Here is a 19,290-nt window from a genome sequence, read left to right as displayed (position 1 = left end):
GTTATCCAATTTGTTGGCATATAGTTGTTCTTAATTGTTTTGCTAAAAATATGTTGATGACTCTGATCTTTAGTGATGTATCCTCTTTCTCTGCTGATGTTGGCATTTTATGTCTTTTCTTTTTTTCTTGATAAGTTTGGCTTGACATTTATCAAGTTTATTGGTTTCTTTTTAAGAACTTGCTTTTGTTTTCTATTTTATAGATTTCCTCTCTATTATTTCCTTTCCTCTACTTAACATATTCTCTTCTTTTTCTTGTGTCTTAAAGTGGAAAATTAAATCATAAGTTTTAGGTCTTTTATTTTCCTAATATTAAACATTGCCTTACACATCCCACACATTTTGACATACTGTGTTCCTATTTTCATTCAGTTCAAAATATTCATTCATTTCCCATGTGGTTTCTTTTGACCCACAGGTAGATTAGAAATAGGCAAGACTGTTAAATCACAGATCTGTACCTCTGAAACAAATAATACAATATATGTTAAAAAAAAAAAAAAAGAAGAAGATAGCAGGAAGGGAAGAATGAAGGGGGGGAAATCGGAGGGGGAGACAAACCATGAAAGACAATGGACTCTGAAAAACAAACTGAGGGTTACAGAAGGGAGGGGCGTGGGGGGATGGGTTAGCCTGGTCACGGGTATTAAAGAGGGCATGTTCTGCATGGAGCACTGGGTGTTATGCACAAACAATGAATCATGGAACACTACATCAAAAACTAATGACGTAATGTATGGTGATTAACATAACAATAAAAAATTTTAAAAAAGAAATAGGTATTTCAAATTGTAAATATTTGAGGATTTTTAAGGTACCTTTCTTGTATTTATTGATTTCTAATTTAATTCCATTTTTGTTTGAGAACATAACTCTGTATTGAGAAATTCTTTTACATTTATTGAGACTTATTTTATGACCTAACATATGGTCTGTCTTGGTGAATGTTCTATGTGCACCTGAAAACAACATGTATTCTGCAGATGGATTATGTCAAATGTATTGATAGTACTATTGCATCTTTTATATCTTTATTGATTTTCTGTCTGATTATTCTATCAGTTATGGAAGAGGAGTGCTTAAATCTCTAACAGTGATTGTGGATTTGTTGATTTCTCTCAGTTCTGGTTAACTTTTAAATCATGTAATTTGAATTCTGTTATTAAGTTTATATACATCAGTTTTTAAACGTCTTCTTGATGAATGATTCTATTTATCATTATGAAAGGCCTTTTGTTATCCCCGGCAATCATTAAAGTAACCACTCCAGTTTTATGATTATTTTTTGCTTTAGTATATCTTTTTTTATTCTTTTAATCTGTCTTCATATTAGGTCTTTCATGGAGACACCTAACAGTTGAGTCTTCCTTTTTTTAATCTAGAGACCATCTCTTTATTTTGTTCTTTAAGAAAAAAAAGAAACTCTTCCGTTTCTGTTCTTTTTTTAATAAAGATTTTATTTATTTATTTGAGAGAGAGAATGAGAGAGAGAGAGAGCACATGAGAGGAGGGAGGGTCAGAGGGAGAAGCAGACTCCCCGCCGAGCAGGGAGCCTGATGCGGGACTCGATCCTGGAACTCCAGGATCATGACCCGAGCCGAAGGCAGTCGCCCAACCAACTGAGCCACCCAGGCGCCCTTCCATTTCTGTTCTTATATTCCTGTTTTCATTTAAATCCGTGAACAAATTGAAGCTAACAGTTTTAACATTATTGTCTTCTTCTTTCATCTCTCATTTCTTGGCCCATTTCTATTGACTGAATTTTCTCCTGATTATGATCCACATTTTCCCACTTCTTCACATATGTAGTAGTTTTTTATTGGATGTTAGACAGTATGAATTTCATTGTTGAGTGCTGGATTTTTTGTTTTCCTTTAAAGAGTGTTGGACTTTGTTCTTGCAGGCAGTTAAGATACTTGTGAATCAGTTTGATCCTTCCAAAGCTTTGGGGGTTAGGAGATAGATCTGGAATTATTTTTCCTCTAGGGCTAGGTTAGACCATTACTAAGGAGTGACCTTTTCAGGGTCTTTAGTGACTGCTTGTCGATGCAGATAGTCTCTTCACTCTGGCTGGTGGGAATTTCAACAATTTCTGGCCATGTGTAAGCTCTGGGAATTGTTCAGCTTAAAGTTCCTTGGATTGTTTTTTCCTTGGAAGTTATTTTTTTTTTTAAAGATTTTATTTATTTATTTATTTATTTATTTGTTTGTTTATTTATTTGACAGAGACAGACACAGCAAGAGAGGGAACACAAGCAGGGGGAGTGGGAGAGGGAGAAGCAGGCTTCCCGCGGAGCAGGGAACCCAAGGTGGGGCTCGATCCCAGGACCCTGGGATATGACCTGAGGCCGAAGGCAGGCGCTCCGGAAGTTATTTTTGACTGGGGGAAAAAAAAAGGTGAAATTATTTTTGTTTAATCTCAGTGAGTTTCACCCATGCACATGCAAATTGGTATTCAGCTGAAAGTGACAAACCACTGTGCAGATTTCTGAAACATTTTCTAACTGTAGGGCTCACCTCTTTGCCCTGCAAATTCTAACTCCCTTGACCTTCCTGAACTTCTGATGTCTATCTCCTCAACTCAGTGAGAACATCAGGCTTTGTTTAGTTTCTACCACTTTATTTCATGGAATGAAAATTGCCTCCAGAGAGAAATCTTGGACTAGAGCTGGGCTCATCTTTTTTTGTTTTCCTCCTCCATATTGTCCAGTGGCTAAAGCTTGGAAAACGTTGTTCCTTGAATTTTGTCCTATTGTCTGTTGTTTGTGGCAGGAGAATAAATAGAAACCCTATTACTCACTTGTGACTGGAGGTTGACATGCTCATAGCTAAATCTTTGAAGTTGGTACTTCATTACAGCTCACTTTATTTTTTTTTAATTTTTTTATTGTTATGTTAATCACCATATATTACATCATTAGTTTTTGATGTAGTGTTCCATGATTCATTGTTTGTTCATAACACCCAGTGCTCCATGCAGAATGTGCCCTCTTTAATACCAATCACCAGGCTAACCCATCCCCCTACCCTCCTCCCCTCTAGAACCCTCAGTTTGTTTTTCAGAGTCCATCATCTCTCATGGTTCGTCTCCCCCTCTGACTTACTCCCCTTCATTCTTCCTCTCCTGTTATCTTCTTCTTTTTCTTTTTTCTTAAAATATGTTGCGTTATTTGTTTAAGAAGTACAGATCTGCGATTCAACAGTCTTGCACAATTCACAGCACTCACCGTAGCACATACCCTCCCCAATGTCTATCACCCAGCCACCCCATCCCTCCCACCCCCAACCACTCCAGTAACACTCAGTTTGTTTCCTGAGATTAAGAATTCCTCGTATCAGTGAGGTCATATGATACATGTCTTTCTCTGATTGACTTATTTCACTAAGCATAAGACCCTCCAGTTCCATGCACGTTGTTGCAAATGGCAAGATCTCATTCCTTTTGATGGCTGCATAATATTCCATTGTGTATATATACCACTTCTTCTTTATCCATTCCTCTGTCGATGGACATCTTGGCTCTTTCCACAGTTTGGCTATTGTGGACATTGCTGCTATAAACATTGGGGTGCACGTACCCCTTCGGGTCCCTACATTTGTATCTTTGTGATAAATACCCAGTAGTGCAATTGCTGGATCGAACGGTAGCTCTAATTTCAACTGTTTGAGGAACCTCCATACTGTTTTCCAGAGTGGTTGCACCAGCTTGCATTCCCACCAACAGTGTAGGAGGGTTCCCCTTTCTCCACATCCCCGCCAACATCTGTCGTTCCCTGACTTGTTCATTTTAGCCATTCTGACGGGTGTGAGGTGGTATCTCATTGAGGTTTTGATTTGGATTTCCCTGATGCTGAGCGATGTTGAGCACTTTTTCATGTGCCTGTGGGCCATTTGGATGTCTTCTTTGGAAAAATGTCTGTTCATGTCTTCTGCCCATTTCTTGATTGGATTATTTGTTCTTTGGGTGTTGAGTTTGATAAGTTCTTTATAGATTTTGGATACTAGCCCTTTATCTGATTCATTACAGCTCACTTTAAATAGAACCAGTCAGGGCACCTGGGTGGCTCAGTCGTTAAGGATCTGTTTTCGGCTCAGGTCGTGATCCCAGGGTCCTGGGATCAAGCCCCGCATCGGGCTCCCTGCTCCGTGGGAAGCCTGCTTCTCCCTCTCCCACTCTCCCTGCTTGTGTTCCCTCTCTCGCTGTCAAATAAATAAATAAAATCTTTAATAAATAAATAAATAGAACCACTCTGGTTAATCTATGTAAGCATGAAGATACTTTTAATCAAACTCTAATTAAAGCTTTCATGTTTAAAAAATATCATATACTTGTATTTATAAAACTCTAATATATGTTTTTTTGTTGTAATTTTTATGAGGCCAGAGTTTTTATTGTCTTTCACCTTGGCATAAATTTTCTTTCATTGCTAATTCGAAATAATTTATTGAACTGTTATTCTTTTTTTCCCCATTAGGCTAGTAATTTAAAGAAGGTACTTCAAGGAATTATGAGTTATTACAGTGAGGTATGAAAAACATCTGACTTTGTTTAAATATAAAATCCTATATGATATTTATATTGACACCAAAAAATAACCTGGATTTTTGTTTATAACATCTTACTAAAATGTAATTCATAATTAGAATGTATTTTTTTTTGCCATTTTCAGAACACTCAAATTTTGTGAACATGAACAGGCTTAAATGTAATATATTGATTTGTAAAATAATGTTGCTTCTATATTGATACTCTTGAAATTTGTTATTTCCTCCAAGAGAATTACCATCATCTCTAAATGATTTGATTTTATGCAATGCTATAAAGTAGACTTTATAATTAAATTGAAGTATTTCCTATGTAAAGTATTATTTTGACCTTCTCAGTGCAAACAGCAACAAAGGTATACTGTGAAATTATGCTTTTGTGCAAGTAAATTGGGGAAAAAAGCAAAATGAAAGTAGTATTAAAGTCACTTTAGATAGTACATTATTCAAGTAGGTTTTATTTTTCTTAGTACAGTAACAAGTTCTCTAGTAGGATTATTTGATCTAAGAACGCTTATTGCTTATGTTTGAAAACTTTTGGTTTGGTTTTGCCGTTAAAAGACTTGGTTTCTATTTTTTAAAGTTGTCACATATTTATACTTGTAATTTTTTCCAGTAATTTTAAGACTGAAATTTTTCAACCTGTTAATGCCTCAAACTCATTTTAGAGCTTTTTTAATGCCAAGAAAACTTTTTAATGAGCTAAAAAAAAATAAAGATAAGGCCAGAAAGATTAATCCATTAGATTTGTTAGATTTGCTGTTCATTTGCAAGTGTGATGATGGTTTATACTGTGGTTTACTATTAATCAGTCATGCATCAAAATATGGTTATCTTTCAGCTTACCATAAATCTGTTCATTTTTGGAAAGGCATAAGTTTTGTCATAAAAGATCAGTCTAGGGGTTTCTTAATCCCTCAGACAGTGGGAACCAAGTTATTTTATGTAAAACCATTTTAGTTGCTGTTGGTTGGTTACTCAAAATTTGGGGATGTTGCTTGAACTTTGCTAACTGGTTTCAGTCAGTTATTACGGATTTATCATTTTGTTAGTTTATCTGAGTCATTTCACAATCCTATTTATAGTTTGTTTTCCTTGTAATAATTAAATGTAATAAATTCTTTGTAGTCTACAGAAATGAGTGATCTAATTTATTGTTTCAATACTGCAGTTTTTGGGGCAGCAGATTTCTGAAGAACTTATCCCTGATTTAAACCAAATAATTGAATGTTCAGATTCTGTGGAGCTTGGGAGATTGCTCCAGCTTATTTTAGGTTGTGCAGTCAACTGTGAGAAGAAGCAAGGTAAGTGAATTTCAATAAATTCAAAGTTAATTTGGGAAAGTTTACTTTCTAGAAACAACCTACATTGTTATACAAAGTAGCATAAAAATTTACTACTACATCTTTGTCACAAAGCACCTGGAAATGTAACCCAGGAGGTCTGAAGGCTAGCCCAGTTTTGCCATTAAAAAGCGGCAAATCTTGAGTATCCTATTTGTGCCTGGATTCTGAGATTTACAGTCAGTGACTACATTAAATGTATTTTAGTTTAATTAATTTAATTTGCATATTCAGTGCTTAGGACTTAGTGGATATTCAGTAAAAATTGTACTTACTCATCTGATACATTTTCTGTTTCATATGTAAGATAGAAGTTTAGATTGATTCAGATTTTTATAAATAAATATGCAGATACTAAATTATAATCCCGGCTTCTTCAAGTGATATTCGGCTCTTTTCAGAAGAATGCCTGTCTAGTGTATCCTCCAGTTAAGCAGTCTGATGACATAAATGGAATTGGTATTTGATACTGGTATATACAAACACTGTGATCCATATCCTAATAAGTACAAGAGATCATTTTTGGATGCATGTAGTGAATGAAATGATGAACTGAACAGACCAAGATTTACTCCCCTCAGGGCTTGCATCAGTCTGGGTAGTGAGCTTTTTGATGCTGATGTTTTTTGTATGATTCATCCAAACTTGGTCTTAGTACATCACCTTTATAAGAATATGTTGGGTACTTTAGTGTGTATAGTACTTTAAACCAGGACCTGAGAAGACAAATTCAGTCTTATCTATGTAATGAAGTAAGAATATGAAACAGGTTAAATTCAATAAGAACAAATTTAGGAAGGAAGGAGAAAAATAAAATATATGAAATTAATTGCTTATTAATAAAAAAGAATAAGGATTGGGTATCAGAAAACTTTGGTATTAGTCCATCTCTATCATCAACTAGCTATTTTTTTTTCTAGGGCAAGTGAGTGTTTCTCCATAGACTTTTATTTCTCACTTAGAGAAAATGTCAAAGATCTTTATATTGGGTTTTTTTCACAAAATAAGGAAAATTTGCTCATGGAAAACTTCCATAAATGTTTAATTACAAATTGACAAATAGCAATTAATTTATAGATCTAGAATTTTTCTGTTATCCTCTTTATTTTTTATTTGATTAATGCTTCATTTCTATTTCAGTTACTGGTTATTTTTAATTTATTTTTTATTTTTATTGAAGTATAATTGATATTCATTAGTTTCAGGCGTACAACAAATTGATTTGACAATTCTGTACATTACTCAAAGCTCACCAAGATAAGTTTCGTTACCATCTATCACCATACAATGTTATTGCAATATTATTTACTATATTGCCTATGCTGTACTTTTCATCACTGTGACTCATTTATTTTATGAGTGGGAGTTTGTACTTCTTAATCCCTTTTATCTGTTTAACTCATCCTCCTACTCACCCCTTCTCTGACAACCCCCAGCTTGTTCTCTGTATTTAAGAGTCTGTTTGTTTGTTTTGTTCTGTTCTATTTTATTTTGTTTTAGATTTCACATGTAAGTGAAATCATGTGGTATTTGTCTTTATCTGACTTATCTCACTTATCATTATACCTTTTAGGTCCCTCTGTGTGGTTGAAAATGGCAGATCTCATTCTTTTTTATGGCTGAGTAATATTCCATTGTATGTATATGTGTGTATATATATATACACACACATATACTACATCTCCATTCATCTGTTGACAGACATTTGGGTTGCTTTCATATCTTGGCTATTATAAATAATGCTGCAATAAACATAGGGGTGCATATATCTTTTTGATTTAGTGTTTTGGTTTTCTTTGGGTAAATACCCAGCAGTGGAATTACCGGATCATATGGTATTTCTCTATGTTTTTGAGAAACCTCCATACTGTCTTCTACAGTGGCTGCCCCAATTTATATTCCTATCAACAGCACACGAGTGTTCCTTTTTCTCCACATTCTCGCCAACACTTGTTGTTCCTTGTGTTTTTTATTTTAGCCATTCTGACTGGTGTGAGGTGGTATCTCATTGTGGTTTTGATTGACATTTCCATGATGACTAGGGTTGTTGATCATCTTTTCATGTATCTGATGGCCATTTGTATTTATTTTCTGGAAAAATGTTCAGGCCCTCTGCTTATTCTTTAATGAGATTGTTTGTACTTTTGGTGTTGAGGCGTAGTAGTTCTTTATATATTTTGTATACAACCCCTTATTGGATGTATCACTTGCAAATATCTTCTTTTGTTTAGTAGGTTGCCTTTTGTTTTGTTGATGGTTTCCTTTGCTATGCAAATGCTTTTTTATTTTTGTATAGTCCCGGTAGTTTATTTTTGCTTATGTTTCCCTTGGCTGAGGAGACATATCCATAAATACATTGCTAAGGCTGATGTTCAAGAGATTACTGCCTATATTTTCTGTTAGGAATTTTATGGTTTTAGGTCTCACCTTTAGGTCTTCAGTCCATTTTGAGTTTATTTTTGTGTATGGTGTAAGAAAGGGGTCTAGTTTCATTGTTTTGCATGTAGCTGTCCAGTTTTCCCAGCACCATTTATTGAAGAAACTGTCTTTACTCCATTGTATGTTCTTGCCTCCTCTGTCATAGATTAATTGACCATGTAGGTGTGGGTTTATTTCTAGGCTCTGTATCCTGTTGCATTGATCTATGTGTCTGTTGTTAAGCCAGTACCAGACGATTTTGATTACTACATCACTGTATTATATCTTGAAATCTGGAGTTCTGATACCTCCAGCCTTGTTCTTTCTCCAGATTGCTTTGGATATTCAGGGTTTCTTGTGGTTCCATAGAATTTTAGGATTATTTGTTCTACTTCTGTGAAAAATGCTGTTGGTATTTTGATAGGGATTGCAGTGAATCTGTAGATGACTTTGGGTATTATGGACATTTTAACAGTATTAGTTCAGTCTGTGAGTGTGGTATATCTTTCTATTTGTTTGTGTCATCTTCAATTTCTTTCATCAATTTCTTAAAGATTTCAGAGTATAGGTCTTTCACTTTCTTGGTTAAATTTATTCCTAGGTATTTTATTTTGGTGTAGTTGCAAGTGGCATTGTTTTCTTAATATCTGTTCCCGCTACTCCATTATTAGTATAGAAACACAACAGATTTCTGTATATTAATTTTGTATCCTGCAACTTTACTGAATTCATTTATTAGTTCTGATAGTTTTTTGGTGGAGTCGTTTGTGTTTTCTATATATAGTAGCATGTCATCTGCAAATAGTAACAGTTTAACTTCTTCCTTACCATTTTGGGTGCCTTTTATTTCCTTTCTTGTCCTCTTGTTGCAGTGAGGACTTCCAGTACTATGTCGAATAAAAGTAGTGAGAATGGCAATCCTTATCTTGATACTGATTTTGAGGAAAAACTTTCATTTTTTTTTTTACCATTAAGCATGATGTTACCTGTGAGATTTTTAGATATGTCCTTTATTATGTTGAGATATATTCTCTCTAAATCTACTTTATTGAGGGTTTTTATCATGAATGAATATTGTACTTTGTGTCAAATGCTTTTCTGCATCTATTGAGATGATCACATGGTTTTTATCCTTCCTGTTGTTGATATGATGTATCACATTGATTGATTTGTGAATATTGAACCACCTTTGCATCCCTGGAATAAATCTCACTTGATCATGGTGAATGATCCTTTTAATGTGTTTTAATGAGGTTTGCTACTATTTTGTTGAGGATTTTTGCATCTGTAATCATCAGAGACATTGACCTGCAATTTTCTTTTTTTGTAGTGTCTCTGTCTGGTTTTGATATCAAAGTCATGCTGGCCTCATAGAATGAATTTGGAAGTTTTCCTGCTTCTATTTTTTTGGAATAGTTTGATAAGAATAGGTATTAACTATTCTTTAAATGTTTGGTAGAATTTACCTGTGAAGCCAGCTAGTCCTGGATGTTTGTTTATTGGAAGCTGTTTTTTATTACTGATTCAGTTTCATTACTTGTAATAGGTCTGTTTAGATTTTTTTATTTCTTCCTGATTCCATTTTGAAAAATTGTATGTTTCTAGGAATTTATCCATTTCTTACAGGTTGTGCAATTTGTTGTATAATTTTTCCCAAAATATTCTCTTATAATCCTTTGTATTTCTGTGGTTGTCAGTTATTATTTCTCCTCCTTCATTTCTGATTTTATTTGAGTTGATTCTGTTTTTCTTGATGAAACTAGTTAAAGGCTTACCAGTTTTATGTTTTTAAATAATCAGTTCTTGGTTTCATTGATCTTTTCTATGGTTTTTTAGTCTTTCTCATTTATTTTCACTCTAATCTTTATTATTTCCTTTCTTCAACTAACTTTGGCCTTTGTTTTATTCTTCCTTTCCTAGTTTCTTTAGGTATATGGTTACGTTGTTTGAGATTTCTCTTGTTTCTTGACGTAGGCCTGGTTCACTATAAAATTCCCTGTTAGAGCTGCTTTTGCTGCATCCCAAAGATTTTGGACTGTTGTGTTTTCATTACTGTTGTGTCTCCATGTATTTTTTTTTATTTCCTCTGATTTCTTTGTTAACACACTGATAATATAGTAGCATGTTATTTAACGTTTTTGTATGTGTGTTCTTTTCCAGTTTATTTTGTATTTGATTTCTAGTTTCATATTGTTGTAGTTGGAAAAGATGCTTGATATGATTTCCATCATCTTAAATTTATTGAGGCTTGTTTTGTGTCCTAACATGTGATCTATCCTGTAGAATGTTCCGTGTGCACTTGAAAAGAATGTGTACTCTGCTGTTTTGGATGGAATGTTCTATATATATGTTAGGTTCATCTGATCGAATGTGTCATTCAAAGCTACTATTTCCTTATTGATTTTCTGTCTGGATGTTCTATCCAATGATGTAAGTGGGTTGTTAAGTCTTCTACTCTATATTACTATCAATTTCTCCCTTTATGGCTGTTAATATTTTATTTAGGTGACGTCTGTGTTGAGTGCATATTTACAGTTGTTACATCCTCTTGTTGGGGTGACCCCTTTATTATTATGCAGTGCCCTTCTTTGTCTCTTGCTGCAGTCTTTGTTTTAAAGTCTGTTTTGTCTGATAAAAGTATTGCTACTCTGGCTTTTTTTTTCTTCTTCTGTTTTCATGGAATAATTTTTTCCATCCCTTCACTTTTACTCTATTTGTATCTGTAGGTCTGAAGTGAGTCTTTTGTAGGTTCATACAGGTGTAGCATATAGATAGGCCTTGTTTTTTTATCTATTACCTCACCCTGTGTCTTTTGATTGGAGAATTTAGTCCATTTGCATTTAAAGTAGTTATTGGTAAGTATGTACTTATTACCATTTTGTTAATTATTTTCTGGTTGTTTTTGCAGTTCTGCATTCCTTTCTTGTCTTGCTCTCTTCCCTTGTGGTTTGATGGCTTTTCTTAGGGTTATGGTTGGATTCTTTTCTGTTTATTTCTTGTGTATCTATTTTAGGCTTTTGATCTTTGATTGCCAGTGAGTTGATACATAACATCCTGTATAGTGATTTGTATTAAGTTGATGGTTGCTCAGGTTCTGAAAGCACTTAAATAGACTTCCTTCTCCACGTTTTATGTATATGATGTCATATTTTACATCTTTTTATTTTTTTGTATCCTTTGATGGCCCCTCCAGCAACCCTCACATCTTCCCTCTCCCATGTTTGTCAGTTTTAGTAGTCTTTTTCAAAAAACCAACTTTTGGCTTTGACTCTGTTTGTACTATTTAATATCTATTCTTATCTTTTATCTCATTTCATCTATTTTCTTGTGAATCAGTTCTTTCTATTCCAAGTTATAATTGACATTTTAAGCTGTAATTTTCCCCTAAGTTATGATTTATTATCTTCCATGTATTTTAGTATTATTTTCATTATTTAGTTCCAAGCATTACTTAGCAATTTTGTCCTCAGAATTTTAAAAGGAAATTAAGTTTCCACATACATAAATAAAAATTTAGCAAGTAGTAAATATAAAATAGTTTCATTGTCATTATTAAAAACATAGTGTTTCTTAATTGGATTTATTTTTGGAGGTATGTGGGCTCTCAACTTGTAGGATTGAGCAAATAAATGAAAGAAAAATGGAGTAAATTAATTAAAACTTAAAAACAAAACACATACAAAATGTAAAACAGCTTATACATCTTTATACTTTGCAGGGAGAATTGATTTTAAAATGATTCCAAGGTATAGCAACAGTCTCAGTCTGGAAAGAATGACCTTGTTTGGTTAGTAGTACCCTGTTTATCTTGATGGGGAAAAAAGATAGTTTTTTTGCAGGTTTCAGCAGACTTGAAACACTCCATTATCCAGAAAATCCAGTTAAAGGAAACCATTGCATCGCTTGTGCTTTCTCTACTTAATTCTTCCCCTTTCCCACCCACTCCCTACTTCTGGTGCATACCAGAATCTATCAGAGTCTTTGTCCAGTTCTTGGCTTTACAAATAAAAGATTGAGAGAACTTTTCCAGAAGTTTTCCAGAAGAATCATTAAAACGATAAAAGTTTTGAAAATAGTAAGGTTTTTTTTTGAAGTTTGGAATTTTTTAGATAATTGTTTTAGCTGGAGAACTTGAAGTGGATTATGCAAATATATGAAATATGCAAAAATATGAAACACTTTTTCTTATGGTTCCTCATTTCTTATTGGGACAGAATCAACTTACTGCCTGTGTGTTTGTGGTAAGGCGTAAGTATCTCCTTGAGATGAGACTTGATGAATGTTGAGCACACATTTACAGGAGGCTTTTATAAGTCCATTTTTTAAAAGCCTTCCTGAAATGAGCTAAGTAGGTGATAAAATGTAACTTTCTAGGCTGAAGATTTTAGGAATTCATTTAATATGTATGGATTCATCCTATAATACTGAATATCTAACAACAGGTAGGAAATTGTAATGTTTTAAGATTATAATTTCTTCTCTTTCTCTTCCTTACAAGGAAATTAGAGGTTTTCTTCTTTAGGAAAAAGAAAACATTTAAAAATATGAATATTTTCAATTCTGCTTATCTGATTTTAGTGGACATATTTCTTGTGGAAAAATACTTGCATAAAGAAGTATGTATGGTAAATGAACTTTTATGCTAGTTAATTGAATGGCTGAAGTTCCATGGGTAAAGAGTAGATTTTTGTCAGATCCATCTTTTTTTTTTGAATCACAGAACATATTCAAAATATAATGACACTAGAAGAGTCTGTTCAACATGTGGTCATGACTGCTATTCAAGAGGTAAGTTTTTATTATATTCACATATATATGAAAATCCTTAACCAAATGACACAAAAATTTTCACATAAATCTTATGGATGTATATTTTTCTATTTGTATAAACTTGCCCTTTGCAGCAGGTTTACTTACCTTAAGCTAGTGTGTCTTCCCTTCTTTTCTTTACCCAAAATATCTTAAAAAGACTTCAAGCTCAATTTTAGTACTTCTGTATTTTAAAAAAGATAATATTGTCAGTTCCCTTTGATAACTTCACCTAAGCAGGATAAACAACCTCTCACCAGATAAGAATTTTTATTTCTTCTTTTTTCCCTGCCAATTAGAACAGTCTTTCTCAAAATTTTAAAGCATGTGTGGAAATATATCTTATGTTCATTTTCAGAATGTTAGTACTGTGAACAAATATGGTGATAGGTTTGGGAGCCACGTAGCCTGGGTTCAAGCCATTCTAGTTGTGTAAAGTCAACCAGAAAAATTCAGAATTCATATGGTACATGTTGATTCTTAACATCAGCCTGAAGGGCTAAGATGATGTGGAATGCAAAGGAGGCCCAGGGATTAGTGAGGGCAAACAGAGTTTGGCAGGGGCATGATTTGGAGGGAGACCTCTCACAAGAAGTTCTTTTGTGTGCTCTGAGTTTGCATTGTGGGCTTGAATTTAAAGCATCACAACAATAAATCTGCCTTTCAGATGCAAAAAAGTTACTTTTTATCGTATCCTTTTTTTTTTCATAGAATTGTAACTCCTACTTTTTAAAATGACTTCTCAAATTAGGAATTTTACCGTATCACTCATTTAAAGGCTGTATTTTAAAAGTGTTAATTTATTTCATGGAAGAATCTTATTATTATTAGTTATTATTATCAGTTTTATTTAGTAGTTCATCTTTTAGAACTTGGATTGTAATTTTTCAGTATACAGGTATTTTAAAAATATCAGTGTATTTCAAGTACACTTTACTTCTGATGTCCTCACTGATGTAATGGTTGAATATTGTGTTATTTAGCCTAAGCCTCTAATAAAATTTTTATTTGAATAATATTCTAAGGATCATCAAATTATGGCAAAGGAAAACTAAATATAAAGCATTTTACTCTCAAGTAAACCTATTTTTACTTCATAACATCTCTTTATTGTACTTAAGTTTACTATTTTAATTTCCTAGTTGATGAGTAAAGAAATATTGAGCTCTCCTACAAATGATGCTGTTGGAGAATTAGAGCAACAGGTGAGTATCTCAGTAATTGGGGAAAATGTTGAAAACAGTCATTACAGTTCCTTGGCCAATTAGTATCATAAGGCTTTCATTGGAGAACATATACAAGAATATTTTTTCCATGAAATTTAGGTTGTTTATTCTGTAATATCTCAGCTGAATATTATTATGCATTCCTTCATGAATGCAAGTAGTGTTGGTCTCCAGAAATTTTTATGCTCATGTTCAAAGAGTTGAGTGACATTGAACTTTTCTTCTGAAACTTATAATACATATATGGCTCATTCTAGATGGTTATACTGTTAATAGTAGACAATATAAAAATTCTGCTTACTTCTGATTTATCTAATAAATTAATATAATTTTTGTCATGTTGAAGAAACAGCTCCAAGACCCTGTGCTCAGGCTGTTTTCCCTGATTCTATGACATGACTGTTTCACATGGAGAAAAAGGCACTCTTCTCTGACATGTAACCCGACCTGGGTTGTAGGGGAAAGGGTACAAGGACAGGCAAATGCAACTAGTACTTTTTCTGTTATATTGTTGAACATCTGTTTATCATGAATGTCACCAGTCATCTCACGAAATATTTCAAATTAAAACTTTTTCTATGAAATTTTTATTTGAATTTAAACATACTGCATTTTTTCTAAATTTTTTGTAATTAAACAACATCCTCTAATACTCTGTTGTTTAAATATTTCATAAGGAGTATTCTATGAAAGGAGAGAAGGTTAGCAAGCACTTACTTTGACAAGGATGGAAGAGGCCCTTGGGCCTGACAGCACACAACATAGTTAAGGCATTGCCACCTACTTCATGGCATCTAACCATTGTTTTATTGTTTATTGAATCGTTATATTGTACACTTGAAACTAATACGATACTGTATGTTAATGATATTTCAATTTTTAAAAAATGCACATTGAGCCAAAATATTTTTTTCATAAAGATTTACATAAAATTTTATTTCTGTGGGACCAGAGCCTTAAACATTAATGCGACTGTGTGAATACTATTCACAGAAAAACAACATTGAGACTTATTTTTTAATAGATAAATTTTTTTAAAGTTTTTATTTAAATTCCAGTTAGTTAACATACTGTGTAATACTAGTCTCGGGTTTACAGTATAGTGATTCAGCACTTCCATACATCACCCGGTGCTCATCATGACAAGTGCTCTCCTTAATCCCCATCACCTACTTCACCCTTCCCCCCCCCCCACCCATTTCCCTTCTGGTAACCATCAATTTGTTCTCTAGAGTTAACGTATAAAATTCAAAGAACAAATAATCCAATTAAAAAATGGGCAGGAGACCTGAATAGACATTTTTCCAAAGAAGACATACAGATGGCTGGCAGACACATGAGAAGATGCTCAACATGACTGATCATCAGGGAAATGCAAATCAAAACTACAATGAGTGCTTTCTTTACTGCTACATCCGTGCAGTTGAGCACTGTTAGAGAAAAGCACAGCTATTTATTTGAATTGGGGTCATATAAATGCATGATTTCCACCCACAGTTAGGTCCTTCATCATTGTTCTGTACTAATCAACATCTCCCATTACCGAAACAACTATTTCACACAACTGTCCATTTGCATAAGGTCACTACCTTAAAATCTTCCCACTCACCCTGAGTAGTTAGTTATTTACTGAGTGTCCACTATGTGCCAGAGACACTGTGCTAGTGCTTTTCCTATATTGTGTAATTGGCTTGGTAACCCTAGAAAGTTTCAAAGTTTCAAAGACCCAAAGAGAGTAAGCTTGTTAATAAATTTTAATAACCATTTTTAATATCAGTGTTTATGTGTATATACATGTATTTTTCAATCTGTGTCAAAACACGTCTTACTAAGAATCAGGACATTTTGTGTTTCAGCTTAAAAGGGCCTTGGAAGAACTTCAAGAAGCACTAGCAGAAAAAGAAGAACTGAGGCAAAGATGCCAAGAACTAGATATGCAGGTGTGGAAAAGAACCAGCCTGAGAAAAATGTCCTCTTTAAGTTTACAAAGGGTTTTATTGTAAATAATTCACTGGTAAAGTGTTTTGGAGGTTGGGTTTCATTTCATGGAGGGCATATTTAAAGTATTTGTTACAGGCTTGAATATTCAAGCATGAATTTCATAATTATTTTTCTCTTCAAGTTGAAAATTGCTAACTTCTTTGAGAAAATCATTTTAATTGTAGAATTTCAAGTATTTAGATGAGCCTGTAGTTGCTTTTGTAGAAAGAAGAAATTAAAGTATCTACTGCATAGAGTGTAAATATTTAAGTGAGGTCATTTATGGAAGTATTTAGAAGTGCTTGACCCCCTCCCGCCCATAAATGTGAGTACCAAGTGAGTTTTGCTAACACGCATGTATCTGAACACATGTGTATATAATTCTTGAGTTCATATGAGAGACAGTATAACTTGGTATGAGAGTTAGTAGTTAATGGTTAGTGAGGTAGATTGTTAAACCAGTCCACCTATATTCAGACTCAAGCCATGTTACTAGCTGGTTGTGTCCTCTCAGGCAAATTACTTAATTTCTTTATAGTTCAATTTTCTCTTTTGAGAAATGATGTGATAATAGTATATATTTCCAGAGTGATTATGAGGATTAAATGAGTTAATATACATTAAGCACTTAGAGCAGGACCTGACACGCATAAACTCTATGTGTGTTTGCATGTGTTGTTATTGTTACATGAAAATGCAAATGCAAAAGTTACGCAGTAAGTCTTGAAAAATTATGCAAAAGGGTAAATGTACCATCATAGTATGCTATATGTAAATTGCATGTTTTTGTTCAAATAATGAGTTACATAAATAATACTCTCTGAAAAGTATGAAGACAAGGAACAAGGGTTGTGGTAGTATTATCCTTACTTGATGGGATAAATATCTATAATGATAGGGCTGAGTAATATTTCTAACCCTTAAGGGCTTGCAGATAGGAAAAGAGAAGTGACTCAGGTCAAGGTGACTCAGCTACTTAAGGCAGTGACAGCACTGGAATCCTAGTCTTTTAACTTCATCTTTACAAAATCAGTCCTGTGCTTGAATAAAGCTAATGTTTAAGATTTTATTTATTCACTTTAGAGTGAGAGAGAGGCGTGTGTGCATGAGTAGGGGGAGGGGCAGAGGGAGCAGGAGAGAATCTCAGACTCCTCGAGGAGGAACATGGGGCTTGATCTCACGACCCTTATCCCTAGCCCATGCAGGGGGTGGGGTGGGAGAGGAGATCCACAGAAATCTTGATGCTTTTCACTGCAGTCTACCCAATCAGGAGGGAAGTCACCCTTCTTTCACTGGACTGGGGAGGGGTGACTAAGAGCCTAGGGGGCCTGACTCCTTTTTTTTTTTTTTCTTAAAGATTTTATTTATTTATTTGACAGAGAGAAAGAGAGAGAGAGCACAAGCAGGGAGAGTGGCAGGCAAGGGAGAGGGAGAAACGGGCTCTCGGCTGAGCAGGGAGCCCAATGTGGGGCTTGATCCCAGGACCCCGGGATCATGACCTGAGCCGAAGACAGACGCTTAACCGACTGAGCCACCCAGGCCCCCTCAGCCTGACTCCTTCTGTTAGAAACAAAGGCTGTAGAGCTACACACTGCATTGGGGGAATGGTCTGATGCCCAAAGGAATTCCTCCCTGGGAATGGGATACACTTCTCACACCCTGGTTAAAGGTATTTAAACCTCAGACATGAGAGCATAGCCCAGGCGTTACAAAAACACCGCCCATTGCCTCCCCTCAACCCATGCTTCCCTAACCCTTCACAAGGCTGTAGAATGGTGTGGAGGGAAAACAGTCCCAACCATGACTTAGAAGGGAAGACACACTGGGTCTTCAGTACAGTGGAGAGGGTGTCCAGGAAGTCTTCAACTACACTGGAAAATATAGGGTATCTTAAGTGCCAGTAAAGCATGATTTAGATGAAAAGAATAAAAGCATGACATCTCTGCAAACATTGCAGGTTAAAGAGCATATGAAAGACTTTAGCCACGCTTAGAAAATAACCTTTGCTTCATGTATAACAATTTCATAGGAACACATCAGTAAAATAGACTAGGTAATAGGACAACAAAGTGAGGTTTAAAAGGAAATTGCAGATCTGTAGAAACAAATCAGTGAATAATTTTTAACACCAGACTTTATCCTAGGTAAGCTATTGAACTTCAAGAATAAAGGAAAAACAAGTACTAAGTCGTTCAGATAGATAAGGCAGATCACCCACAAAGACAAAATCAGGCTCCCCTACAACATGCATGCCAGAATATGGAAGCATGGTATCTGCAGACTGCCTCGGCAGGGAAGCAGCCCTATACCCAGACAGAGCTCAGATGCAGACTCATGGGCCCTTCTTGGAGAAACTACTTGTTGACACAGTTCAGCTAGCAAACATGTTTTAATCGAAATAAAGAATGAAAAAGTGGAGATTCTCTGGTGAAAGATCTGGTGAAACTTGAATCCTTTTAAATAAGAATTATGTTGGTTCTGTGCAAATTATGGTTTTAAATATTGGGGCAAGCGAAATTCTGATTCAGGAAATCAGGAGGCAGGCCCGATAATGTGTACTTTAAAAAAAGAGAGAGAGAAACTGATGTAGTCTTCTAGTTCTGTTCCAGTCAGGATTATTATGGGGCCTTCAGGCAAGTTATGACATGTTTGCCAGTGGCTTTTATTCTGCCTTTCCCAGCCATTCTTCCTACCACCTGGCAGCAATAGGAAGCAATCCTTCACTTACTGCGGGAGCAGTGGCCAGTCATTCTTGCCCACGGTATGTTAGAGAAAACATACTCCTGCCCACCGTTGTACAAGATAAGTTTCTGTCTGAGGCGGTGGTTTTCTGATTCTAATGTGATAAAGGGGGACTCCAGCTATAGAATTTTATATTTCATTGTTCTTAAATATGCAAGTGGTATACAAGAATTAAGTTAAATCTGGGTGATATGAGAAAATGAGTATTTTTTTTTTTAGCTTTTAAA

The 19,290-nt window shown here is 34.7% G+C and overlaps 1 protein-coding gene and 1 non-coding gene across 2 annotated transcripts in view; both read left to right on the top strand.

Annotated features, from left to right (window-relative positions):
* HOOK1 (hook microtubule tethering protein 1) overlaps window positions 1–19,290 on the top strand; it is a 59,314-nt gene that overhangs the window by 14,466 nt on the left and 25,558 nt on the right. Inside the window, exons 4-8 of the mRNA XM_028106887.2 lie at window positions 4,476–4,526; window positions 5,717–5,849; window positions 13,027–13,094; window positions 14,258–14,320; window positions 16,198–16,281. Of these exons, the coding sequence (XP_027962688.1) occupies window positions 4,476–4,526; window positions 5,717–5,849; window positions 13,027–13,094; window positions 14,258–14,320; window positions 16,198–16,281 (399 nt within the window). The remainder of the gene's footprint in view (window positions 1–4,475; window positions 4,527–5,716; window positions 5,850–13,026; window positions 13,095–14,257; window positions 14,321–16,197; window positions 16,282–19,290) is intronic.
* On the top strand, window positions 15,021–15,151 carry LOC114212190 (U6atac minor spliceosomal RNA). Its single transcript, XR_003609913.1, has one exon. It is a non-coding gene; the product is annotated as a U6atac minor spliceosomal RNA (small nuclear RNA).

Source organism: Eumetopias jubatus, unplaced genomic scaffold (assembly GCF_037043125.1).
Source record: "Eumetopias jubatus isolate StellerSeaLion01/CBP00866 unplaced genomic scaffold, mEumJub1_p1.0 scaffold_4, whole genome shotgun sequence".
Classification (NCBI taxonomy): Eukaryota; Metazoa; Chordata; class Mammalia; order Carnivora; family Otariidae; genus Eumetopias; species Eumetopias jubatus.
This window is presented reverse-complemented; position numbering and strand designations above follow the sequence as displayed.